The 27,774-nt window shown below is 40.0% G+C and overlaps 2 protein-coding genes and 1 long non-coding RNA gene across 4 annotated transcripts in view; 1 reads left to right on the plus strand and 2 right to left on the minus strand.

Moving 5' to 3' along the window:
* LOC117826497 (receptor-type tyrosine-protein phosphatase mu-like) overlaps positions 1–8,433 on the minus strand; it is a 191,731-nt gene extending 183,298 nt beyond the window's left edge. The window contains 1 exon segment of the mRNA XM_034702595.1: positions 8,015–8,433. Within this exon segment, the coding sequence (XP_034558486.1) occupies positions 8,015–8,087 (73 nt within the window). The 5' untranslated portion in view covers positions 8,088–8,433.
* Positions 7,708–27,678, plus strand: LOC117826499. Of its 2 annotated transcripts, none has more exons than XR_004634051.1 (3): positions 7,708–7,750; positions 25,445–25,560; positions 25,827–27,678. It is a non-coding gene; the product is annotated as an uncharacterized LOC117826499 (long non-coding RNA). The 2 variants fall into 2 exon arrangements; XR_004634050.1 differs by lacking the exon at positions 7,708–7,750 and adding an exon at positions 7,781–8,474.
* LOC117826498 (leucine-rich repeat-containing protein 30-like) lies at positions 17,466–18,790 on the minus strand. Its single transcript, XM_034702597.1, has one exon. The coding sequence runs from the start codon at positions 18,512–18,514 to the stop codon at positions 17,621–17,623; it is 894 nt and encodes a 297-aa protein (XP_034558488.1). The 5' UTR covers positions 18,515–18,790; the 3' UTR covers positions 17,466–17,620.
* Positions 27,679–27,774: the final 96 nt, after the last annotated feature.

Consider the following 27,774-nt stretch of genomic DNA (forward strand, 5'->3'; position numbering starts at 1 on the left):
TACCAGGCTGTAAACATGTTTATTTCTGCTGTGAAGATCAGCTTTTTGAATGGGTGTGTATGTGGTTTCTGGTACTTCCAGAGCCAGCCTCCAGTGGACACTTGAGGAACTGCAGTTTTTAGAACTTCCACGTTGGCTTCATTTCTTGCGGCCTGAAGTTGCTGCTTGGTTATACAACATTTTTAGAAATGAATAACTAATTTAAACTAAATTAGAATTTGGAAATAAAACCACATGATCAGAGCTAACTTATAAGACAGAAACTATGTTTGAAAAATAAAATTTGACATGCATTACGATTTTATAGTTTGACTCATGTCCAATCTGTTAACATGGAGGAGGTGGGGTTTATGATCCATACTGCATTCAGCAGGATGGAGCAGCTCTAAATGTTTTGGCTTCACTTTTAAGGAGTTGGCATGCTGTCCATCCTTTCGTACAGTCTACTGTTTGGACAGTGTCGTGCTTTTTTCAGTATGCTCTGTTCTCAAACACTTAAAGTCATTGTTTCATTTCAAAGCATATTCAGCTTTAATTAGAGCTTTAAACCTTAAACTGAGCTCTAATTTCACACTCATGTTTGCTGGAAAATGCTGCAATGGAAAAAAGCACAGCTTTTTTATATGATGTCTCCCCAAGTGTGGAGAGAAAATCCTCCTAAACATATGGTGAAGGTTCCCAAAGAGCTTTATATGGCCGGCAGAGGAATGTTCCTGACCGGCCAGGTCAGTCATCTGACTCTCTCTCTGACTGCCAAATTATCATGTGTTTCAAACCTGAAGACCGAACTAAAGGTTATGAAGTGTCAGCTGATGTCTAGGGGTCTTTGCTCTGAGAGGAATCAACACTCAAATGTTCAGCGTCATGATTTCAGACAAAGTTGTGTTTGTTTGATTCACTTTAAGACAGAACAAGAAGAAGAGTCATATGAAGCTAGAGTCATGTTTATTCATCTGTTTTCGCAGATTGATATGTCTTTTTTTCAGTGTATTAATGTCTTATTGAGTTTATTTAATTTTTTATTAAAGTATGAAGAAACTTTTGTGTCAGTGGGCAGGAGGTTGAGTTTGTTTTAGTTTGACTGACAGCAGCTGGTATGCTGCCAACAGACAAAGTAAACAGAGTTGCTCTGTGGCTGCATGTTTTGGCAGACAGTGGGATTTTGAGCATGGTATTAAAAATTGAAGAACTAAGCAGTGTCTAACACAAGAAAAGTGATATATCCTGATTAATTTTGATAGTGTTTAATGTGCTGCAGCTCTGTGGTCTGCAAACTTCCAGTAGCAGTGAACTATTTTCCCTGTGTTCATTTGGTCACCTGTTCCAGTTGTCAACACACTGTAGGACAACTTGTTCCTCAGTGAGTTAAATAATCTGAGACTGAAGCAGGAGAGCTATTCTGTGGATTGTCTAAATGCTGTGGCCCTTGTGTTGCAGACTGCTGTCTGGCTAAGTGTGACCGTCTGCTGTGTCCGAGATACAACACTCTGTAACTGTAAAGTTGGTACTACACTGAATTAATCTAAAACCTGTTGATGCCTTCATTAAACAAAAGGATCTTAAGTGTAAGTTAAACATGTTTTTTCTCAAGAGAACAAAAGCTAAGTGATTAGCAGAGCAGATATGTGTGCTACATTAGCTCAGCGCCAAGACGAAAGAGCTTTCTGATGGCAAAATTAAGCACTGACAAATTTCCAAATGGATCGTACACTTTGACAGAGAAAAATGCTTTTGTTGAAGCTTCTTCAAATTAGCTAACCTACATGCTAGACCTGGCCCCGTCTGTATCAGTTGATATTCTAGCTTCTGTTCTGGACACCTGGCCTGTTTCTCAACAAAGGGGTCGAGCAAGCCAGCATCAACTGTGGCTGATACAATAATTATTGACAAGTATCTCATACAAGCCCACTTTATAAAAACTGAACTATCCCTTTAACGCCTTAAAGATACTGAATTTAGCTGGTGTTCAAAAATGAGCTTCTGTTATCTAACTTGTTGCTACTGATGCTAATGTTCCTCTGTGGTAATCACCTCAGGAGTCAGGGGAGAAAACTGATGATACATTTTTTATTGGCACGGTGTTATTTCAAATTGTATCACTACTTTTGTTTGTATTTTTACAATGATGGATAAAATATGACATTTTAAATAATCTAAAAAAATCTTTTTTCTTTTGGAAGAGCTATCGCGAACCCATCGTGTCAAAGCTGTATTGGAACCACCCACTACTAGCCAGACCCAATACCCTGGATGTAAACAAGTGCACATGAATGAAGGAATCTTGTAGGCTGGCTCTGTTTGGCAGTATTTCAATTTAGAAATGGGGACAAAGTTATATGCATTTGGTTAAATTAGCATATAGCCACCCTGAGCAATGTGCAACCAGCACAAGCATGAGGAGTTAAACCGGCAAGGAGGACTGAAGGCTGGTGGTTCTTGCTCTGCTATTCTTAGTCACAATAGACAAACCAATCTAACATTGTTTACCCACAGACTCTGTGATCATGTGTTTAGCTGTTTTCTGGGTGTTTTCTTACCTTTGGAGTAGTCAGTTAGTTGGAATTTAAATTTACGTTTAAATGAATTTAGTTGCTTCGGCACATCCCTGTACTGAGTCCAACTTTGGGAACCCCTGCTATAGCTGACCTTAAAAGTAAAATGTAATCTTAGTTGTACTTTAAAAATCGTAATTAAAAAAAACTCAGGGTTTCATCAAAATGAAAGAACTGCCATAACACCTTGATCTAATCAGAGTTCATCAGAAATTGATCTCCTCATAGAATGAATTGAAAAACAGATCTCTAAGAGAAGCTTCAAATGTGCCTTATATTTGAAAGATGCAATATGATGAATTTGTTCAGAAGAAAGAGGAGAAAATAAATTTGAAATAAGTCCCTGAGATGAAGTTCAGTTTTTCCACTCTGTTATTGAACATGCACCACATACAGGCTAGAAATACACAAACATGTGATATACTTCCAATGGATGTGCTCTAATGAGTGAGGGGGCTAAACATGGAGAGATGTCCCGAGCAGTTGAGGGTTGGGTGCCTTGCTCAAGGGCACTGAAGGACCATGAAAACAACTACCTCTTCAGCTACCAGCCCATACTTTTCCATACTTTGGTCCATACTGGGACTTGAACCAATAACCCTTTGGTTCCCCGGCCAAGTCCCTACAGTCTGAGCTACTGTCACCTCTTGATTTCACTACCTCTGTGCACTAAAAGAGACCCTTGAACAGATAAGAATTTAAACCTGAGTCCCAACTTAAATCATGTTTGCTCAAGAAGAGACACAGCACAACGAAGAAGTGCAAACACACTTCCCTGTGTCTTCTAAATCCAACCTCTTATACCACTTTTATTACTGCTGAGCTTGTTTCTGCAGAGGTTCAGTTCTACCAAAAAAGTGAGGAGCTGTGACAGTGTGAAGCCTGTGTCCTCAATTGTTGTTGAAAACTAAAAAGTGCATGAATAATTGTGCCTTATTTGGTTGTAACTGCTCGGACACCTAACAGGCCGGCTAATATCCCCCTTACAGTGTTAAAGCTTGTGTCAGTAATAAAGTTTACAGGAAGAATTCTGTCCTGATTCTAACACCATACCAGCCATGTAAAGACTGATGAGTCCTCCTTTGGTTACTCATGCACTTCTAATCAATCTGTGACATTTCTGGTGACTTATTTTAAGATTAAGCGTTATTTACTCTTATTTTGGCATGTCGACTTTTCCTCAACATCCCCTTTCTATCACTAATTTCCTACATTTCCAAGAATGCCTGGTGGCAACTAGCAGAGAGCAGATGCTGGCTTTTCCCAACGACACAGAGCTGAATAATGTGTCAAGCTGTGTGCCCTTTACTCTAAATGCAACATGTTTGGTTATTCTGATATAATAAATCTGATGAGGAAGGCAAAATGTTTGATGCTTTCCGGTTACATGCCGGACTTTTCCATCAAAGTGCTCTGAATCTTGACATTTTGAGGGACTGGTGTCAGTTTCCGTCACTGGCAAAGTTTAAATTTGTGTTCTTTTATAATGCAGATCATCTAAATGTCTCAATGCAATGTTGTTTTTGCAGAAAATAAATGTATAAACACTACAAAACTGAATGTACCAAAGTAACAGCTGTTTAGTGGAAGTTTTAGGCTGCAGTTTTCCTTATGGGCGCTTTAATGATGATAGTTATTGGGTTTAAATCAAAGTTGCAGACATGTAGAGCACTATGTGGAATGAGGTACTTAAGTCTTGTACCAAAACGGCTAAGCAGTGATTTTATTTTCCGTACTTTAAAGTGTGTTGGACTTCTCTACTTCTTAAAAAAATGGATAGTTCTCCACACACACTTCAAACAAATGGACTAAGTCTGCACTGCAGTACTTTACATCGCAGGTTCTTAAAAGTTTTGATATTAAAGTGACAAGTCCTAAGACAGCCATGCTGACAAACTCTGCAGACCCTTTTCAAGAAGTCACACGTGTAGCCGCCGTGTTTGAACAGCTTCAGTAAATCCACGCGTCTCCACCGCCTTCATTATCATCATAATACAAGTGTCTGAAAAAGCAAAGTCACAGAAGAATGTAGACACCTCACTTTCCTGCTTTGTACTATCATCAATCACTGAGAAGCTGTTTTTTTTCCTCCTTTCTCCAACACTGGTTGAAGCCATGGAGAGAGAAAAAAAATTGCATGCATATTTAATTTCATTCTCCACTGGCTCACACAAAGGAAACTGCCACCCTTCAGGACACCTTTCGGAAAAAGTCTCTATTAAGTCTGAGTCAGCTAGGAGGAAGGGAAAAAAAGAAACATTTCATGAGTGAAAAACTATCGAAATTATTGCCAGACTTCAAATGAAGTGCTGTTTATCTTCCCGAGCAGCCGATGTGTTGTTTTTACTCCTTAGTCACAGCTTGGATGGCAATCAGGATCGGTCAACCAGGACGCTATCAGCGGCAGTCACTCCACAATGACAAACTACAGCTCCACACTCCGAGCACGGGCATTATTCTCCACACACAGCTCACCCCTATCAGAAAACAAGGCAGGTTTTATGGCTGCTGGAAAAGGTGGTAAACATAACAAAGCATGCTGCTCCCTGGAATTTAATGTGCTCGGTCAAAAGACAGAGTATAGATATCAAAGGCTGGGCCCTTCTGGAGAAAAAAGCTGTCCTCGTAATGTAGAAAACAGAAACACCGACCATACACAACAAGTGATTTATAGTGTTTCTTCTTTCTCTCTGAACCTAGAGCATCCACCGGGCTTCTGAATGCAACAGGGAGGAAAAAACAACAACAAAAGAGTAGTTCATGTGTACTCTGAGAGCAGATTCCAGGTGCATAAACAAGTTCACAGAGGACTGAGATGAAACAGACACAGTGTGATCCCTATTATGAGGTTGGTTTTTCTTTTTTTAATTTGTAAATTAAAAGACTTCTGCAGGTCTCATCTCTCTATGTGATCCAATTGGGGCTGCAGAGTCACAAGGCGCTGCTGCGGTGCACTGAAGGAGCCCGGTGGTGCTCTGGTTACCTCAGTGATCTAATTATCACATGAGCTGTTATCACATACTCTCCATAACAAATGTCTCCAGACCCCGCATGCAACCGTTCTCATATTTAGCCTCCATACTATCTCCATCCATGTGTGGCTAATCCGTCACCTAACCAGGGAGACAGAAACACACAGCCAATTGATTTCTTCCTGGTTTACATATTTACACACACACTCATGCAATTAGGAGCACATTTATCGATGGCTTTTCGGCACCGCCGGGAGTCCTGCAGCGCAGCCCAGTCCGATAAATCTCTCCGTCCTGAGGTTGCCAGCGGGCAAGACTGATGAACCTCACACCAAAGTGGACTGGGGATACTTTGAGCTGCAGGGTGAGAGAGTCCTCAGGCTCTAAAATTGACACCTAGTGTTCAGAGTGCTTGATAAAAAACATTGTATGTATCATTAAAAGGTTTAATGCAGCTTCTGTTCAACTCTGAATATACCAATATTCCTACATTCAACTCAAGGCACCCCCTTTGAACAGATCCCTGACATGACCAGGACTTGTTTAAGAAAAATCAACTTGTTCTTGGTCATTTTGATGGTTTGGAAATGTCTGTTTATGTATCATTCAGCAGGAAAAATAATAATTGTTAACACCCCCTAAAAAAAAAAAAATTTTAAGAACTTAAGCTAAAGTTTTAAGGCTGAAACTTTCCTGTAGCCATTGTGAAATCGTAATAATGGATGTGAATCCAGGGTTCTGGGAAACTGAAGGATCATATTTATCCTGGGAAAGAAGATCAGAAGTAAAACACAAATGCAAAGCTGTTTTGTCTCATTTTGTCCCAGCACATGCACAGTCTCCAAAGCACATCTGAATTCTGATCTACCAGCAGCTTGACTTCATCCTCTAGGTATCATATTAAATGTGTACCATGCTGCCCCCTACAGGCCATCTGAAAGCTGCATCCCCACAGCATCCAGCTCTGACTGAAGCCACGCAGCACAGCTTCACCTCACACATCGCTTCCACAGAGTCTGAGCGGGAGCATGAAACCAAACTCATGCTGTCACTCAGCCATGTTTTCATGAAGTTCTTGAATGCAACTCTAATTGCATTGACAGTTTGCATCACCCTCAGACAGCACACCCATTATCTATATATATTGATTAACCATGAATATAGGCTAATGCCCCTTTTTCAACATAGATAATTGAGGAGACAGCAGAAATGACCCCTTCAGGCCCTAAATTACACTCTGAATGTTAAGTCCCCTGCAGGCAATCTACAGCCATTATTACACCAAAGCTCAAAGTCTGCACTATTATTATTACAGTCATTCTAATAAGTCAATTCACTATCTGCTGCTAATCCCCTAACTTTTCCCCCTCTTCATAAAGCTCTGAATAGACTCACAGCAAATGAAGTAGCCTATGTATGAATATGATTAAACTGAGCAGGAGGGATGCAGCGTGCATCAGCAATTAGAAAAAGAGTGAGACAACAAATTTGTCTGATTTAAAGTGAGGAAAAAAAGAAAAATGATGAGGCAACACTCTCAGAGGCATCCAGAACACACATCCACGGCTGGAATAAGTGTTCATGCAGGAAAAACAGTTGCTTGAAAAAATTAAGAGGTAGAAAAAGGAGTTAAAATTTGAATATTTGAAGATGAAACCACTGAGCAAAGAGACAGATATAATCAAAGTGTATCTACAATCATTAAACTTAGCACTGGAAAACGAGGGAAAACATATGCTAAAGAAAAATATTGCATAAACTACAGCAGATGTGTTTCTATAATGAAACTGCATGTTATGTATAACAGTTCAGTTATTTTACATTTCAGATGAAAAACGCTGAGAAATTTGGGACGTGGAGTCAATCTGCCCACCAAGAAAACCTCACATTAGAGATTCTAGGTGGGTACCCTCGCGTTAAAATGACCGCAACCTTCATCTTCATGGTCAATTGGACATCATAAATAAAGTTCCCTCAGAGTTCAGAGCAAATTAAAAAGAGTAGCTTCTGTTTGGCTTGACACCTCGCCGTATGCGCGAACATGCGGTGACACCTTGGCGCGTACATCCCATAAGGTTAATCACATTAAACAGCATTTCTGAAGACCAAGTTAGAGCCAAACACGGAACTCCCTAAAGTTGTTTTCATGTAAACAATGTCATTAGAAGACACGAGGCTGCCCCGGTGCCCTGAACGCACCTGCCCGTTACGCACAGCGGAACTAAGGTGAGAGCAAAACTACGAGCAGTCCTGAAATGTTTGTCGCCTGAACGCCACCTTCGTTTAACTTCAATGACTCCAACACTGCCGTGTGTGCTCAACTTACACAACAAACATTACCTCAAGCCTTAAATTGAAAGTTAACTGTCAGTCAAAAATTGTGCAAACACAGTTTAAGTGCCTTTCCCTCCACTTCGTCTCCCGACTGTGGCGTACAACAGGATAGCGTTATTGTTCAGTGCAAACACATCCAGGTAGATTCATCCTTACCTTTAAAAACTTCCCCTCTCGCGGACAACAGCAGCGTTAATGCAGCAAACAAGCAATTCATAACTTTATCCATGTCGACAGCGGCGTCGTAGCGTTAACCCCCAGCCGCGGGGTTAACTAGGAACTCTTCAGTCTTTACTGCAACTTGAATCTACCTACACTTTCCCCAGTGTTAAATCTAAAGTCTCTTTTCCCCTGCCCTCCGTCCCTTCACGTGCTGTCGGGGTGTGAGAGGACTCCGTCGCCCGACACGGCTGCTCCTTGCCGGCTTTGCTCCACACTTCTTGGAGGAGGAATGTGTGAGTGAGTCCTGATTCCTGAATTACGCGTGGATTGAGTGGTCCGGCAGCTCCAGGAGAGCAGCGGCTGTGCGCGCACTGTCTAACCGTTAGAGGGCGCGCGTGAGTCCGGCTTGTGAGTGGGGAGAGGACAGGCGGAGGTGTACCCTCCTCCAACCCTTGTGAGTGCTTCTGTTTGGTGTTTATTTGGACCAACGATTGACTCTGTGGGTAAGCAAGGGGCTGTAGGAGCCTGAAAAAGAAACTTCCATGTGTCAGTTTAGTCAGCCATCGTTCATTTATAGTGATGAAAACGTGGGCTCATAGTTGGTGATATAGCTTGTACAGGTCTTATTTTAAAAAAATTGAGAAGAAATAATTTATAATTAATGTTTTTTTTAAACTTATAACCATGTTTTGTATAATGCTGCCTGTAAGTAATTTTTGTTTGGAGTCACTTACATCCCAATACTACTTGCTCTAGAATAAAATAAGAAGGAAAGTACAACAACTTATCAACAAACTGAGATTAATATTTGAAGAAGCAGACAAAATATACACATTGACAAGCTTCATTGATTTGCACACTCACCTGTTTTGACACCAGTTTGGACCATGAAAATGTAAAGAAAAATCTATTTCCATATCATATTGGTTCAACATTAGTCACTAAATAATGTAATGAGGGAAAAAATACTTCATATAACGGATTTATGTGTGCTGTAAGAGATTAATATTTGACCCAAGAGTTTGTTTATTCTGATTGAAAATTAGTGTTTATTTATTGAGTTTAATTGATTAGAACAAGGCACATTAATCAACATTTCAGCAGTATGCCTCAATGTAAATATGCCAGAGTTAGCACAATAGCTAAACTTCCTCCATAGTCCTGAGCCAGGTACTTACATAACACAAAAAACAAGTCTTAAGATTACAGGACACCACACAAAAAGACTTAAAAACAATTTTACAGATCCACATACACTAAACTCATTGGAATGAAAGGTGAGCCTAAAGCCCAGAACCAGCATCAAATGAGGAAACAGATACTGTTCATGAGTACATGACTGATTTGTTTTTAACCAATGTTTGACTGTTTCTTTAAAGATTAAGTTTCACATTGGTGAGATTAGTCTTCAGATGCTTTTTTTATAGGTCAAAACGGGCAGATAATGCTTAAAATGTCTTAATACACCCAACAGAAGTATGGAAATGTTTTTTATTGATGTGACCTGGAGAAGCCTCATTGAGGTTAAAAATCTCTGTCTTTACAAGAGTGTCCGGACAAGACCAGCAGCACATTTCATCAAAGTTAAAGACACAAAACTGAACAATTACACACTCAAGTAGTGGTGGACAAAGTACACAGCCTTATTACTTGAGTCAAAGTAGATATACTCAGGTGAAATTTGCTAAGTCACATTATTATCTAAGTTACTGTACTGGAGTATTTGCTTGCTTCGGATTTCCAGATTTGCAGCTCCAAAATAATTGGAATAATCAAGGGAATAACTCAAAAATGGCAATTTAGTTACTACAAGTACAGACAACTTTATTTAAAATATGATTCTGGAATAAAAACAAATGTTTGGCTACATACCTCATCAAGCTTTCACAGGTTGGACAGTGATTTTATTTTCAGTTTGTGTGTGGTAAACAGAGTAAACATTGAAAATGATATCAATCATTCTTCATTTCAAAAGCCTCAAACTTTGGCGTGAGTTATGGCTGTGGGTGCTCCAGTGGAGAATCTTTATCCTGATAATGTAATGTAGAAATGTAGTGGAGTAAATGTAATATGTTTCCACAAAAAATAATACTCAAGTTAATTACAGATACTCAAGTAAATATACTTTGTTACTGTCCACCCCTTAACACATGATAGAATGTCATTAATCAAAGCATCCACAACTGGATGCACCTTCCTACAGTGCCCTAAATCTGCAGGATAGAGACCATCTTGCAAAAATAAATACATTTGATAAGTTGTTGTCATTTAGATTAAGGGAAAGCAAGATGATCAAACCCTGTTGACTAAGTGTACCTGGAACATGTTCACTGAGTTTGTTGTTCATGCTCATAGTATCCGGTAGCCTGTTGAACCAGCTCTGCACAATTTGAGTCTTAAGTTAGGGCGTAAAGTCAACACTGAACCATATGATGAAACTATTCAATTTGCAGCTTAAGTTGTCTTTCTTTGGTTGCGCCATTCCGACATAAGGTTCATCTTAACAAGTATAGTGTAACATCAAACTAACCACATTATTGTTGCAGAAATGACGTCCTCAATCCATTTGGCCAATTAGTGGAAAACACTTTTCTTAATGTGGTTGTTTGTTAGGGTACTTTCTTTCATGCCTGATTAGCCTACCTCTTCACGGGCTAAATATAACTGCAGTGAACTCCCAAATGCTCCATGACAACCAGTATTTTAGAGAGGAGTTTAAGTTGTGTCTTATGCTTACATTGGAACGATCTCATCTGGTTCAATCGCCAAATCCTAAGTGTGTAAACTTCGTCCTAAATTAGAAATTAGGTTGCAACTAGACTACGCTTGAACTCCTTCACGGATGGTGCCACCCAGTGATTTGAACTTTTTTTTGGTCTTGTTTTGAATGTGAATCATGGGAAACCAAGTAATTGGTATTGAGGAATGCAGCATTTAAGTCTCAGATCTCAGTGACAGGGGTAAAGATGTTGGTTTGCCAAAGTATTTTGGTTTCTTTTAGATTGCATGGAGCTGATCCAAGTTTCTAAAACCAGTGTATAATGTTTCATACATAACAAATAACTACTACTAAATAAATACTAAAGGCATCTTTGAGTACCTAGAAAAGCAGCATATAAGTTGTATCAACAACAATAATAATAATCATCATCATAATTATTATTAATATTAATAATATTAATAATAATGATACAAATAATAATAATATTAATAATAATTAATTATGATAGCAATAATATTAATGATGCTATTATTATTATTATTATTATTACTTTTATTATTATTATATAATATTAATTATAATAATGATTATTACTATTATTCCTATTGTTTTCATTATTATTATTATAATTATATTATTATTATTATTATTATTATCATTATCATTATTATATTGCATTATCATTATTATTATGCATTCAATTATTATTTATTATTGTTCATTGTATTATAATTATGCTAGCCAGGATCTTATTTTTCATGTAAAATCATTGTTTGATCACCATTTGCAAAAGCTGTTCTTCCATTGTTTCCATTGTAACACTGAATACATCACACTGGCCAAGCTCAGTTAAGTAAAGAGTGTTTTCTTTCTGTTGGTGCCAGCTGGATTCTTTACCATAGTTCACCTTGTTCGTCCTCTCTGATCAGATTCACTCATTGATCTTATAAACTGGGAGCCATGGCTGACCTTCCAGGTGCCCCCATCAGTTAACCCGGCAAAACTGTCCTGCATCATCACACACAACTTTGATTCGGATACAATGAGTCAATAAGGAAGCCTATTTTAATATATGCAAATATTTGCACAAAATTAGTCTTATCTGAGACAGCGTGTGCAAACAAACAGCAGGATATTCTCAGAGCGATGTCAAACAGAGAGATGGAGAAGCAACTAATGACAAAGTCAACCAATGTCATCCCCTTATTGTTTTTGCATGCATAAACACACATGGCCATTTCTCTTGTACCAGCAGTTTTCCTCGCTAATTAAAATGCAGCCAGATTGACATGGGTCTACATTTAGTCTCAAAATGACCTCCTGTTGTCAAGGATATACGGCTCCAGTTGTTGTTTTTCTACATAAAGACACCAAACAATGGCTGAAGCATTTCATGGAAGCGCCACATGTCTTTTTGTGGTCTGTAGGTATTGTCTTGGCTGCAGCCGTTATGTTGCCAGGAATGCATGAATACCAGTCTGAGCAGAGCTGTCATGGGAATTGATGAGAATGTAAACTCCTCTGATTGGATGGAGGAATGAATGGATGGCATCATTGTTTTCACCCACGAATGCAGAGAGAGAGAGAGAGAGTGAGTGTGAGTGAGTGATTGAGGGCTGTGTTTCAGTGTTTCTCCATAAACTCAGTTGTAAGTCATGTTCTACAAATAAACAATGTACCGTATGGTTTGGCGTGGTCTCGTCCTCTAACAGACCTGTCAGATAAACCAGCGCCCCCTTTATCAACTCCAGCATATTCATAGTGTGTTGATTCAAAGTTCTAAACTGGACGTCATGTCCAGCTGTAGAGATTGATAAAGTAACATCTGTCCTTTTACCACTTCCTTTATTTCTCAAATGACATATCATCTAGCTACTTTAATTTCCCCACCATCAATAGCACACTTTTGCTAACCTAGTAAATCATTTTAATTGTTGATCCATTATTCAGCTAACTGTTCCAACTATCTTCCATTCATTTGCACAGTTATCCACTCCTTTTACTGATTAAATTAATCCATTTATCTATTACTTTTAGTCAGCTGTTTAGGCTGCTAGTTCATTACTCTGGACTATAATTTTTGCTAATGCCAATCGTTTTGGCTAACTATGTTTTTTTACTACAACTTTAACCTACTGTTTTAAGTGTCATCACTCCAAGCCAACTAGTTGACTATTTATCATCTTAAATAAGTATTTCAATGCGTTAATTACAACTTCTAGCTAATTAATTAACTTGTTTTTGTCAATTATTTGCACAGTTCATTATTTTTAACCTTAATAGTAAAGAGTCTCTCGAATACTTAAAGCATTTTATTTTAGCCCTTGATTTCATCAGTCTGTTGCTCTCAGCTAACCGTTCAATCATTTATCCTTGTGGATAGTACGTTTTCATCCCTTTATTCACAACTTTTTGTGAAGTATTTCAAATGCTAGCTTAAATTTATTCTAGCTAATGTTATGTGACCATAACTCCACCACTTTAAGCTAACTCTCAAATACTTACCCTTTACTTTGGCCTCTTGATGAGAGTAGGTAAACTGTTGATCCCTTTTAGGAATCGGAACCATTCATTAGTTATTTTAAGCTAATTATTTAAGCTTTTTATCCCTTAAATTTAGCCTGCTATTTGGACCGTTTATGTCGATATAAGCTAACAATAGCCTATTGACCATGTATCTTTTTGGCCCATTAGCTTACTATCATGTATGAATCTGTTATTTTTAGCAAATATTTTGGACTGTTAATCTGTCTCGCTTGCTTTTTTGACTCTATCCATTACTCTTAGTGAGGTATTTCAAATGTCAACATTTTCGAACAGTGTTTCAATTCTTTATGCAAACTCCCTACCATTTATCCATTAATTAGCACTCTAGCTACAAGTAGCTGAATTGTTGTTCTATTCCCTTTAGCTAACTATTTCAACTACTATGATTCTTTTTCTGTGCTAGCTACAACTTTTAACCCATTTTTATCTTTATCCCCAGCTATTTTAATACCTAGCTATATATTTCAAATACAATTACAATTCCTGAATTGTCACTTTTATTTGCCTGCAGAAGTGTTTAGGAATCACTGAAGTTCTTCATCTGTGGTGATGACATTAACAATCTCCGTATGTACCAGTTCCATCAAAATAAAAGCTGATATTGGCCTGCCACTGTTTTTGTTTTCACACAGCAACCTATAAAAAGCTTTCTTTCATCACTCTCTCAAAGCAAGATGCGGGCAAGCCATGACATCACACTGATTGGACGGGAAGGAAGTGGCTCCAAAATTGATGCCAGACCAGGATCAAAAGATTCCACATTTAGGCCTCAAAGGTTATGACAGCAGCCTGCCGTTGCAGTGACTCACTGTTTCTGATTTCTGAGCTGGAGGGTAGGTGTTATTGACATTTCATGGGTAAGAGCTGCCACCAGCCAAGGAGGAACCTGTCAGCATCCAGCATATCTACCGTTTTCACTCAGCAGGAACACTTTGAATCAGTTAAACATGAGAACGATGAGCTAAATAACACCATGCAGTAATTGACATAAGTGGCAGTATAATACTGTTTGTCAATAAATGCCAATCAGCTCTCCCTATGTGAGGAGTCTCAGTGGGACTGAATAAATTAAAGAAGTTGAACTGCACTCCAGAGAAAGACTAAATAAGCCTCTCCTTGTGTGGCCGCCAGACAACAGTGATTCTGTCATTTAATTCCATTGTGATTGTCTCGTGCCTTGATTGTCAAAAGCTCGATATGGGATTGATTAGCTGTCCTTCATTATGGGGAGAAGACACTGGCTGCTACTGATGCTAAACTGTCTTCTAAGCTTTGCCTTTGGAATGCAGAATACCTTTGAACAAAGGTGGCTATCTGTGCTCACCCAGTTATTATACTTTGCAGTGTCTTATTATAAAGCAGAGTTATTGGAGCAAACGGCAATTAAATAGAATCAGCAAATCCTTCAAAGCCTGCTAACTGCAGCCATGTGTGATCCCCAGTGTACAGCTGACCACCACTGAGTGAGAACTCTTCTCAGCATTGAGGTTGATTGTCACACTGTGAAAGGTAATTTTAATTAATTGTCATAGTTGTGTGTTTTTTGGCTGTACACTAGAGACTGTTTGCATTTCCTGAGGGGATCCCAGGCAGAACTTTAGTAATTGGTTTAAAGTTCTAGTCTTGTTGAAACTCTTTATGTCTGTAGGTTAGATAATTTTGACTTGATGCAAAGAAAGTTAAACAATCAGACAAAGTCATTGTATATTGTGGTTTTACTGGAATAGAAACATCACCACAAAACAAAGAAAATTCAGGTCATCTGACTGGCGGTGACGCAATATCCTTATAGGTTCTTTATTTGACAGCACGTCCCATGATCACTATCTAGGACAAAGACTTATCCAAGAGAGCTTCATCTATCATGAATGTGTGTGTGTGCATGCATGTGTGTGTGTGTCTGTGTGTGCGAGGAGAGGGTGAGCCCAGCATTCATTTTGATTTATGTAGTAACAGGTAGACGCCAACAGAGGTCACTTTTCAGCCTTTTCTACTACACCTACAGTTCTCAGTGAGTGGAGGAAAATGTGTGACCTTCTTATATGTGGTGACATCTAAACCTCATTAATATTTATCAACCCAACTTGTCACAAATTTTAATTTACAGGAGCAACCTTTTTGTATACTAGCCTGAATCAGGTGTATGCATATATTCAGTCATCCTGTCATAAAGCTCGAAAGTTTTAATCACTTGGCTACAGGCAGCTTTGTGTTAGTTGGAGGAGTAGCTGAAGTTTGTGTGTGCTGACAAGAGATTTTACCTACTGTTATTGTGAAGGGCAGCAGAATTAATACTCAGCTGTTAAATAATACAGAGAAGTCAGAGGGTTTGTATATTTTTCACATGTTTAGCATTAGCGTCTGTCAAAAGAAAACAGTTATAACTTACTATGAACCACATTTATAAAACCTGATGAAACTAGGTCATGTAGGTCACTTGAGTGTTCAGCTGAGAGTCTGTGTAAGTATTGTGTATGCGTTTGAACGGGTGAATGAGTTATAGAAAATATTGATGTATATTGAACTTTCTGTGCTGTATATTACATCGCAAAGTATGTCAGAAATGGATGCAACATTTTTTCACCATTAGGTGTCACATATTTGTAAAAGGAGACACTATGGTTGCATTATTTCCGGACTGAACTAAACATCATTGTTCAATATGCACTACAAGCCATTGCTATGTCTTATTTTTTGGTGCTACAGAATGTGATTTTTGGGTGCACCAGTTTGACCTGGCGATTAAATGGCACGCCCCATGTACAGAGGCTGTAGTCCTCGAAGTGAGTAGCCTGGGTTGCTGCATGTCAGTCCACGTCCTTTCCTCCCAGTTTCCAACTCTATTCACTGTCCTGTTTTTATGAATAAAGGCAGAAAGCACCCCAACCCCAAAGAAAAATAAGAATAATAACAATAATATTAAAAAAGGAATGTGATGTCCGACAATCCTCTCAAAACCTTTTGGCATTTTGCTTTAAGAACTACTACTACAGCTTTGACCTGGGCATGAAATTATTTTGTCTGTACAGTGACTAATTACATTAATCATTTAAAGGTACAGTGTGTAAAAATGGGAATATTAAGCGATATCTAGCAGTCAGATGCTACATCGAAACACTCCCATGCTCACCCCTACACAAGCGACGGTGGCCTTTCAGGACAAGAAGCTGCTTTGATGCATGATAAGTATGATCCTCCAATTGTGAAGTGTTTACCATGGAAAACTTTCGTCAATATAAATTATTTTGCACAAACCACTCTGTTCCTCTTCGTCTCCCATAAGTTTCATTTTTGGTGGCCACTCACTAATTACAAAAATGCTAATGGCCGTTACTAGTTTGTCCGTGCTGTGCTGCTGTAGAATCATGAAAGCATCCACTGACGGGGACCTGATCCTTCTGTAGATATCAAAGTCTCATTCTAAGTAAACAAAAACTAACCTATTTTATATTAAGATAATTATGAGCTAGCGTAGACAGACTTATGATTATTATATTCTATTTATTCAAGGCTCTTTTGCTAAATATCGCTAAATACTGCACACTACACCTTTAAAATATTAGATGTTTACATTGGTTGTTTGGTTTACCCATATTTGTGGCAAGTGCATGCATTTAAAAGCTATGTGAGTGGTTTGCTTAAACGTTCCTGAATTAATTTTCCATTTGCCCCACAGTAGACCACGTTTGCTCTTTCTTTAAAGACTCAGTTTCCAATGACATCATGAGTTGCAAGTTATTTTTCCACCCCTTCAAATAGCTTGTGTCATAATAACACATGACAACCTGAGGGACGCAGCCACCCAGCAGCCCTACTCTGATCTGATAGAGTGCAACAACATTTAATCAGAGTCTAAGTCCCTGTTGTCTTTTGATTTATCTATTTATTTATATATTTGCAGATCTTAAGCTCCCCTGAACAGTTTTTCCAATGACTTTAAACACCTGATCCCCCATGACCTGAATGCAACAGAGAAACGGGTTGAGGTCAGTCAGCTCAACAAGATCAGCCAGCCAGTAATCGGCCCCCAAATGTAGACCTGTGAATTTTTGAGTCTCATCCGGCTGTGGATAAAGAAATATTTAAACATGACATGGCACGTACTCGTTGTTTATTTTTAACCCAACCTTTACATATACAAAAAAACAGGGTTTATTAATAGTGACATTGCATAATGGTCGTTTGCCTGGAGTGAGGGGATCTAAATATGATCCAGCAGTGTGTTGTAACAGTGACGACTCGCAGCATGACTACCACATGCTAGGGGTCAGATCTGTGCCAACGTCCTGTAACGACACACGCCTCAGATACAAACACACGGTAGCAGCTTCTCACGTGGGCTTGAGGTAGTTATAGAGGCCACTGAGTCCCCCTTGCAGCACCTCCTGGATAGGTTTGAGGAGGGGGTTGTGGATTATATGGAGTCCTTTATCCATCGGGTGGCATGCCAACTTGCCAAGCCTGCTCAGTAGGTACATTTCCACTGGCACATTTTGCAGATCATTGAAGTCAACATTGAGGAGTTCTAAAGACTCCAGGAAGCACAGTGTTTTAGGTAATGTGTGGATGCTGTTCCCCTCCACAATGAGGATCTTCAAGTTTACCAAGTCCTGAATTTGGTCCGCAATGGTCTCCAGACGATTGCAAGCCAGGTGAAGGAAGACGAGTCCTTTCATGCTGTAGACGCATGTTGGGATGTGGACGATGCGGTTGTGGCTGAGGTTGAGTTTGGTCAGATTGCACATGGACCCCAAGCTGCCAGGAAGGCCCGTGATCTGGTTGTTAGCCAGACTGAGTACCTCCAGACAAGAGCAGGAGCCAAGTTCCTCTGGCACTTCACTCAAGCGATTCCGACACGCAAAAAGAACCCGCAGCTTCTTCAGGAGGCCGATCTCAGGTGGAAGACTTGACAGGTTGTTTCCCCACAAGTTGAGGACCACCAGATTGTCCAGAGTTCCCAGGGCAGGGGGCAAAGAGCACAGGGAGTTCATGGACAAGTTTAGCTTCTGCACTTCTCGGAGCTCCCACAGCTCACTGGGGGTCCCGTGTAACCCCCGCATGGCAAGACTGAGGGTGCTGTAACCAAAGTGCACTGTGGTATGTCTGCGGAACCTCTCAGCAGCCGAGGACAGGCTTGGCACATCGTCTTTGCCAGCGCTCTTCCTCCTTTGACTCAACTCATTTAAGTCCTTGTTGGGGAAACCACGAGATTGTTTCCCACCCATTGTTCTTGCAAATCTTTCAGTCCAATCACTTGTACGTCGGTGTCAACATGCAACACCCTGAATCCCCAACATTGAGAAGATTGCTATGAATACTGACCACTGACAGATCTCAAGGGTTCCTGAACGAACATGATCTGCTCTACGGGTTTGTTGTAGAACTCCTGATGTTTGGCAGCCGTTCCTCTGAGTCCTGGCTGAGTGTTCCCTCACAGAGTTGGGTTGCAGGCTGCTTTAAGTGAGCACTGTGAGGACTCGTGGTCTGTATCTCCCAGACCAACTGCCTGTCTTACAGGATTTCATGCCCCAGCTGGCCCTGTCACTTTGCAAGTCCACAGATAGCACCCTGCTCCCCTCCCACTCCGAGGGCAGGACTGGGGGTAGGATGCTGTGTGAGCTCAATCAGCTGATGTCACTGCCATGATCTCATAGTGGAACACATAGAAATACAACAGTACACACAAACACGGTCACACTTTGTACTTGTTGTGCTTATAGCCACACCTGCTAGCTTTGAAAGTGCATTTCATTTAAAATATTTAAAATATTTCAGATACCATCCCTCGCTTCTATTTTCTTTTTGCAATAGTCGGCCCCTTTACTTAAATATGGAACCAAGCTGGCAGCCGTGAATCATCTCTCAAAAAAGTAACAGATCTTAGAGGTATTAGTGGAACCTTATGCACAGACATGTGCTGCTTTAATCTCAAGAGCAAAAGGACATGGGACATTTCAGTATGTTACTGGAAAACTCCACTGTTATTCAGACGCTCCTTTATGTGGCCCCAAGGGGATTATCTCTCTTTATGCAAAAGCTCATTCTGGGCTGCATTTACATTTTTGAATTTGTCTTTCCCCCCAGCAATTTACACACTGAGGTGAAAAGTCCTCACGCGCCTTTTCTCTTAAGTGTCTTTGTAGTTTTCACAGAGAGCTTTTTGTTCCACTTCCCCTTAAGAGGCTAAATTGAAGGAAGATTCAAGGATGATACATTTCCAGTCTTTGTCTTGAGAAAGTGCCAATTGTTTCTCTTCATGTCTGATGTTTAGTTCAAAGACAGAGCAGAGAAAATAACTCTTCATGCTTATGTTGAGATGCAGCGTGTTTAACTTTGACTTCATATTTCAATGTCATGCAACTTAATACTTCAACTCTACTTCTGCTCAGAGCAATCTTCCTCCAGTGCAGAAACTGAAGTTAGTAGTTAATTAACAGATAACGCATGCACAAGAAACAAATGAAGAGTTTATAAAATATAATGCATTCATGTTGTTTGAAGGCATTGAGAGGAAAGTTTAGCTGATTTTGAAGTAGCGTCACTCCTATGCCTGGGTTATACTTCTGCATTGAATCTACGACATAGCTTGTGCTCTAGGATTGTGTATCCCTGTACCTATGCAGAAGCCTGCCTACAAAGACTGACGAGCACCTCCTCAGAAATGTAACTTTGCATTGAAACAATGCCAACTGCAAGCCCTGTGATTGGTCCGCTGAGTAGCATCGTAATTTCCTGCATTTACAACACTTCTGTGTAAAAAGCAGAGTTGATATTCGACACTCACTCTGAAGTATCTATGTTTAGAACTCACTTGTAAAGTTTAGCAGTGAGACGTTAGTTAGCAAGCAGAGGAGGTGGTTGTTGTTTTTTAGATAACTTTCTTTGGCCATAATGTTTTGTACTCATGGCTGATACTGGAGCAGGATTAGCAAAAAAGATGTTCGTTTCTGTTGAAATATTGTTTCAGACAGAGAAACTTTACAACCAGAGCTTTGCTAGCCAAAAGAGCAAAATAACTATGAACAGTATTCAGTGTTTATACCGGCATGTGAATGCTTCACAACTACACCAGGGAAATGTTGCTTACACATATATAACCATCAGTAATAATTATCAGCAGAGCTTTGACTTTTGCTTCAGCGAAGGCCTAAAGTAGCCCTAAAAATTAAAGAGGCTCTTTACTCTATGTTTTACTGCTCTGAAGGAACTCTATCAAACACTCAGCTCTTTGTATCCCAAATCACATGCTCCTCCCTCTGGGCTCTACAATCTAAACAGCATGTGATTACTTCTTTATTACTGTCATCGATCCAGAGGAGAAATATTCCAAGAAAAAAATCATTTAAAAGACGAAAAACACTAGAGAGACAGGCTGCTCAAGCTCCATGTTACAGGATGGATGGGCGTGCATCCGGTGCCATATGTACAGAATGTACAGTACAGCCTGTAATCTGAGCTGTGGTGCCAATATCTGTCATAGTAAGCCTTTACTTTCTATTTCTGTTAATGTAAACAAAGGGTGAAGAAGGGGAATCACAAGGTAGTCACATGGTACTATTACTATGAAGTAGTATTATAGTAATTTTTGGAAACAGTGTCGCAACATTTGTTCGACAAAACTGTTTCAGTGTATGTTAAGATAAGTATAATACAGGGATTAAAATGGGATATAGTAACATTAATGATGTTATAAAATTATTAAGACTTAATTTAGACTGATGTATTCAAAATATTAAAGTCTCCTTTCGAATGTTGAAAAAACACATACAAAATATTGGAAATTAAAACTGTTATATTATAATAATTAAAATGGTGTGCTGTGTTATGTAATAGCCATGTTATTATAATGTTGAAATCATTAAAATCAGTCAGTCAGTCATTCAAATTATTTCAGAATAAATTGTTTATCAGAATCAGAATCAGAATCAGCTTTATTCGCCAAGTATGCTTGAACAAACAAGGAATTTGACTTTAGTAAACTGTGCTCTCTTTGTACAAGGCATAAGAATAGGAGTAAGAATAAGAACTACAATAAAAAAAAAATAAAATAAATAAAAAAAATATATGATAACAACAACCTTAGCTATATTATGACATTTTATAATGCAGTATGATTTATACATTCAGTTAAAAAACTCATAGTAGCTCAGATTCACAAGTTGGTAATGCTAGCATGTCAACCGAGTCTGGTCATCCTCCTTGTGGGACAAATTAACATTAAAGTCAACATTTCAACTTATGGTCAAGTTAAAGCATTAGTCTGATGATTTGTTACAATTCACATTAAACTTTTAAGTCTCTAAAATCAGCCTGAGATGGAAACCAGTGTTTTTGCAACAGTGTTTACAGATTTAAAATGCTAACACAAACTTACATTTTTGCCACAGTGTCAACAGGCAGAGATGAAAAGGGCCGTAACTCCTTTTCACACATTGATTTGATATGACGTATGTGATCAGGTTGTCCATGGCTTCGCTTTTGTTGTTGAGAATTCATAATAGGTGTTGTGGAGTTTTGACCAATCACAATCAAGTATTAAACACTGCCTGGGAATGAGTAACTTGGTAATAATACAGCTTACCCCATGGAGACACATTCCATTCAATACAATAAAAACTCATTGATATTATCAATTATCTGTTTCTATCATGTATTCACAGGATGAGGTAAATGTCTCTACAACTGAATTTAAATATTTTTAAAAGAAGAACTTTTATCTGCCTACAACTAGATTTAGTGTGATCTACAACGCTTATAAAAGCTAAAAAGAAAAAGTCTAATGAAATGTTATGTTATTGTCTTATTACTGTGCCCTCAACTAATATGCATCTTTATTCCTTTTAAATGACAAAACATTCACTAATAGTTATTTAATATTGATTATCATTTCTTGAGTGGGGTCCTTAAGGTGATAAAGATGTTTGTTAGTAACACGAGAGGTCTACATGTATGAACTGTGAACACTTTGTATAAACGTTAGGGGTGTAAATGGGACCTTGGACCTGATCCACTTTCCGCTGCAGGCTTACAGAGTCTGAGCAGGACTTAGAGTGGCCTTAGTCATCATTCTTTCCCCCAGTCCAGTAATCAAAGTACTTGGATGACAGTTAGCAGTGATATCCAACTCTGGGGACTCTGAGCTCGGCAACATCAGCACTTATGACTGACAGCTTGAATCATGTGTTTGCTGAATTGGACTCTGGAGATGTGAGGCTTGTTGGGGGCGCATTGTCCATCCAGGCAGCTGCTTGTGCAGCCTGTCTCATCTGGACACTGTTGAGTAAATGTTTACAACTTCATATCAACTTTGTGGCTGACTGCTACAAGACAAAGAGATGATCTGTGCTGCTGATTTTGTGTTTATATGTGTGCCTTGGCTGATTTCCTAAACAGAAGGATTGCTACAGTCGTCTATTTATATGAAAAATGACACCTCAGCTGTAACCATCAGAGCATCCCCCTCATGCGCAAACACATCCCTGGAGTGTCTCGAAACACATGCTGTCAAATTCCAGAAAACCCTCCCGTGGCTTCATATGCATATACCTCATTATGGGTTAACTGTAGCATTGCAATACCTGCAGAATGCTGAGATGGATGGACAGATGGAGGCAGGAGGTGGGAGAGAAACTAGGCAGGTAGGCTAGAAGATGGACATACCGAATAATTCTGTGACAGAGAGATGTCATCATGACATATTCCTCCATAACACACCATCACCGAACACATCCTCATAATCCTGCAGGGCATGAATCTTCATTAAATGCTCCTTTTTATCCTGTGCAAATGAATCTTCCTTTCTACCAAAGGAACAGATGTGTGGAAACAGCTTGAGATTTGAAATTACAAGAAAATGGGATTTACCACTCCTCTTGCATTCACACAACACCTTAATATGGAGTCCCATTAGCACCAAATGAGGATGAGTTATTCACTCTGAGAACAGTTACACCCTCCAGTCCTCGGGGTGACAAAAATGATCTCATTTGAGGAAGCTCATCTGGTTATGTGGCACAATAATGACTCCGGGTGAGCTACCGTTAGAGACTCAAGTTCAAGATATATACCATTATCACTTGTTCATTACTGTGGAGGCTCCTGGCGATGACAGATGATATATGGCCCTGCTGCCACAGAGTCTGCCATAGGTGTCTCTCTTCTGTTGAAATGTAAGGAGTACCTGCCAGGACCCAGGGCTCTCAAAGGTCTATATTGCAGACACATTCCTCCCTGAAGCCAGCACTCTTATTTAAGAATATGTTCCCTCTTTAGACAGAATAAAAGACAAGGTCAGGTCCAAGAGACAAGAAATATGCATTTTGCAAGCCTATTGAGTATTCCAGACAAAATTAGCGTCATGAAATGGAAGAGAGGATGTGAATGGGGGGGTAGATGGCGAGCCACCTAAGCTGATAATCGTCTATTATTCAGCAGGTGCAGATGTGAATATTCACACCACTGGACACCTTCCACTCTCAGTTTGTGCACGCATACAGGCATGCACCAGGCTAATGGAGTCTGTTGAAAGCAGCCGTGCATTTTTGTCAAAATATCGAGGATAAGTCACACATTTGAATCACCATCTGGAAATTGGCTGCAACATTGCTCAGCCCCAAACCTCCAGGTGACACAAAAGATCTACTCAGCAATTCAAATTAGCAGGGAGGAAATTTGAGGGAGCGTCCACCGAGGCTGCTCAGAGGCTGAATACAAGGCCAAAACATTTCATTTCAGTGTTTCAAATGTTCATTCATTTACCAGATTGGACACACTGAGGCGGCCCCTGGCCCTGGAAATAATGGTTTTAACATATTCAGGCAGACTTTGAAGACAAATTGGTGCTAAAAGAGCACAAACACAAATCCGTAACCATTCTACATCTTCTTAGAATATTTTTCACCTCCTTATCAGCCCTTACCCAAGCAGCTCCGCTGAGTATCGTGTAATCTTCTAATCTCTCTCCCTTAGGCCACACATATCCAGGTATGTGAAGTTAGATCTGTAGTGAAGCAGCCGGATTCATCCTGAGATAAACTGGGACAACATGATGAATAGATAATAAAGGCACCCAGGGGAGAGCGCTATCCGGGTTAACTCCACCGCATAAAGATACCATTTGTAATGATGGCTTGGAATCAACAGGGATGTGCAGTGAGCACAGCTAACTGGGCTCCAAAGTGACCAAATCAGTCCTGACTTTGCTGATGCAGCAGATGGGGAGTACAAACCAATTGTGGCTGTGACAACAACAGGCAGGGTGATGAAGTACCAGTGAGCAGCCTATTTGGGTCTCACCTGCTCACAACTGCTACAGGCTACCGAGTGCTAAGCACAAACAGCTGAACAGTGAGGCGGTAGTGTGTTGAGACATCAATACTTTGGGGTGCCAATGAGGTTGAGCGATGTATTTGGAGTTCATGCTCTGACCTCCTCACTCCCTGTACGCTCAGCAGAGCATGCAGTGACAGTAACAAACTTCTACTCCTAAAATGAGGTAGATACAGAGTCTGATGCCAGTTAACATGTCAGGCATCTGTTGTGTGGGAAACATGCGGCTTCTCCCCTGCAAGCCACCGCAGACCACTGGGGAGATGTAGTGTCAAGTAAAGCTTCAGTAAACAGCCTCATCATCAACCAACAAACACACGCAGGGTGTGTACCGATACAAAGACACAACCTCAAACCGAGTCAAAACTAACAAATTCAATCTGAGATTTAAAAAAAAACACATCAAATGTGCAGGGGAAATATAATTCAGTTTGAAGGCTTGTTTTTTGGGCTTAACAATAATAATAATAATAATAATAGAAAAAAGAAAGACAGAAAAATAACTCTTAACTCAAGCTCCAGGCTGTTTCCTGAAGGATGTTAAGTCTAATTTTAGCAACAAAGTCAGAAAGAAAGAATAAGAAAAGTGATTTCACTGCTAAGAAACTGATCCAGTGAAAGCCATAGGTTGTATATTCATTAGAAAATGGAAATTATGACCAAAAAACTGACACTTTGACCAAGTTTGTACCTGTCCGCAAAAATGACAGTTAAAATTTGTAACCTCACCTCTACCCCTTAGATTAAACCAATTTTAAGGGACATTATTTGGAAAGAGTCTACCCAGACATCCCTCTCCTCAGCAACGTTTTCCATGTCATCCTTAGGCGTTCCCAGGCCAGATGGGATGTGAAGTCCCTCCACCCTGTTCTGGGTCTACCCTGAGAAGCCCGGCCACCAGACGCTCGCCGTCCAGCTACCCCAGCTTGCTGACTCCAAGGAGGTGCCCCAGTTTTCCTCCTCTGGCCAAGATGACTCTATTACCTCTTAGCCTTTTCACAAGGGTGTAGTGAACCCCTCTTTGTCTGGACCCTCCCCTGGGACCAATTGGCTTAACTATCAAAGTTTGTTCAATAAGGGAATGTTATTCCAGAGTTATTAGTAGAACTGCAATATAATATTCATAACTAGTTTCATATCTGTGTTAACTGCATGAAAAGAAGAGATGTTGTGTTTCTTTTACCTTACAATCGGCACTTTTCATTTCAGAAGAGCAGTATCGTCCACAGAGCTCGCCACATCCTTCCGCCATGTTTAAACAAACAACCAAGGACTACTTCTTCGTGTTTTATGGCGGCTGGAGGACCAAAGGACAAACTTATGAGGGACCTTAATTCGCGAGTTTACCTTAGTTGGTCCGACATACCCTGGATATACCACATATTAGGGTTGGGTCAGGTGTGGGCAGAATGTTGAGTTGGATGAAATCTGCACCCTCACAGCTAGATGTCACTAAATTTGCAGACTTCATGAGAATGCACAGCAGGAAGGCACCTTAACAAACAGTTGGGCTCAGTCATGAGGATAAAGTAAGTTACCATTTATTTTAAAGTAAACACTTCTCATAGAAAGATGAGGGAAATTAAAAGACAAACAAAAGAAAAGGAGGTCTAAAACAGATGTAGCATAGCCAGCCTGAAAGCTAATATAAGAAGGTCACAGCACAACAAACAGTTGTTTGCTAGGTTGAGTGAAGCTGTGATTCTATGCAAGCAGAGTTAAACCAAGAAAAACTATTTGTTTATACAGTCCAGCATCTAAAATCCCATATATAAGCTTTTAACAGGGACATAGAGTCATTAATTCAGAGGGGAGGCATTCACTTTGAGACAGCCTGCCTAAAGTTCAAAGAAAAGTTGTGGCCTGTGCTGCTGCACATATATGATGCAGGTCTGAGAGTGACTGTGTGCTGAGAGACTGGGCGGTGGAATTTCCTTTTATCTCATTGTTAATGGCATCAGTAAATGTTGAATTACAGGGTTAGCATATGAAAAGTACAGCAATGCTAAAGCCAAAGCAAAAGAGAGGATGAAGCTCTGACAGTTTCAAAATACCACCTTGCTGCCATGTGTGGGTTGTAGAAGTGAGTGGAGAGTGACTTGTGCGCTGTTGTAAGTGTGCCTTCTACTTTGCTGGTGTGTCAGGTGTAGTGCAGAAATTCATAAGAAGTTTTCTTTTGTCCGCAGGTGGCAGCACAGTTTCACGCCTGATGCCTTTTTGCTGTTCATATCAGCAGAACCTGTGACAATAGGATCTGACAAGCTCTGTTCTAGAAATTAGGATGCTTGCCAGGCCATCAGTGCCAGCAAGCCATAAATGTTTCATGTGGTGCTGATATGGTAATCATTGGATCCCTACAATGACACCTTGTGAGAGTTGGATAACGATGGCTGTCTTTCAGGCCTGTGTGACTCTGGACACGGTCCAACAGCTGAGACACAGCCTGAGGAATGAATCAGCCTGTTAAAACTACCTCAAATAGGTGGATAAAACCCTTAAAGGTTAGAGAATAAAGGTGCAGCAGGCGCCCCTTGCAATCACACAGGGTGACTGGTGGAAGATGGCTCACAAATGTATGCCTCTGAGTTAAATATGCATCCTGTTTCATGAGGTTTGCGAGTGGGTCCAGGTGCCCGTTGGTGGCACAGACCCAGCTGGAGGATGTGGCAGACTCGCTCTGCTGGCGCTCAGGCTGGCATACTAACAGAGCCAGGGGTGCTTTCACAGTGAGTTGAAAGACACCCAGGGTTCAGAAAACACAACTCCAGCTGCATGTCCACTACCACGTTGAAGCTAAGAGTCTGGAAATCTAAAAAAGTGGATTTTCAACCTGTAATTTTATTCGTGACAAGAATATTGATCTGGTGACATTAACAATCAACATCTCCCTGTCTTGTTGCACGTGAAATTCTCTGAGATTAACGGTTTTTGTGAAAAAAAAAGACATTTTCTAATCAAAAGGGATGAAGCAATAAAAGGCCACCATGTCTAAAAGAGCTTAATGTATTATTTCTGCGTAGCTTGTGTAAGCCTTTTATTAAAGTGAAACAATCTTGTCAGACACCTGTTGTTCCTGCATGGGGGTATTTAATGTGGGACTGTGTCAGCACACTGTAATCCCTGGCTGGAACATGGCTGTATTACCAGTGTGACCTAT

This window comes from Notolabrus celidotus, chromosome 15 (assembly GCF_009762535.1).
Source record: "Notolabrus celidotus isolate fNotCel1 chromosome 15, fNotCel1.pri, whole genome shotgun sequence".
NCBI classification, from domain to species: Eukaryota; Metazoa; Chordata; class Actinopteri; order Labriformes; family Labridae; genus Notolabrus; species Notolabrus celidotus.

Coding starts and splice junctions, on each gene's coding strand:
- LOC117826498 (XM_034702597.1), bottom strand. CDS start 18,514: ATGGGTGGGAAACAATCTCGTGGTTTCCCCAACAAGGACTTAAATGAG.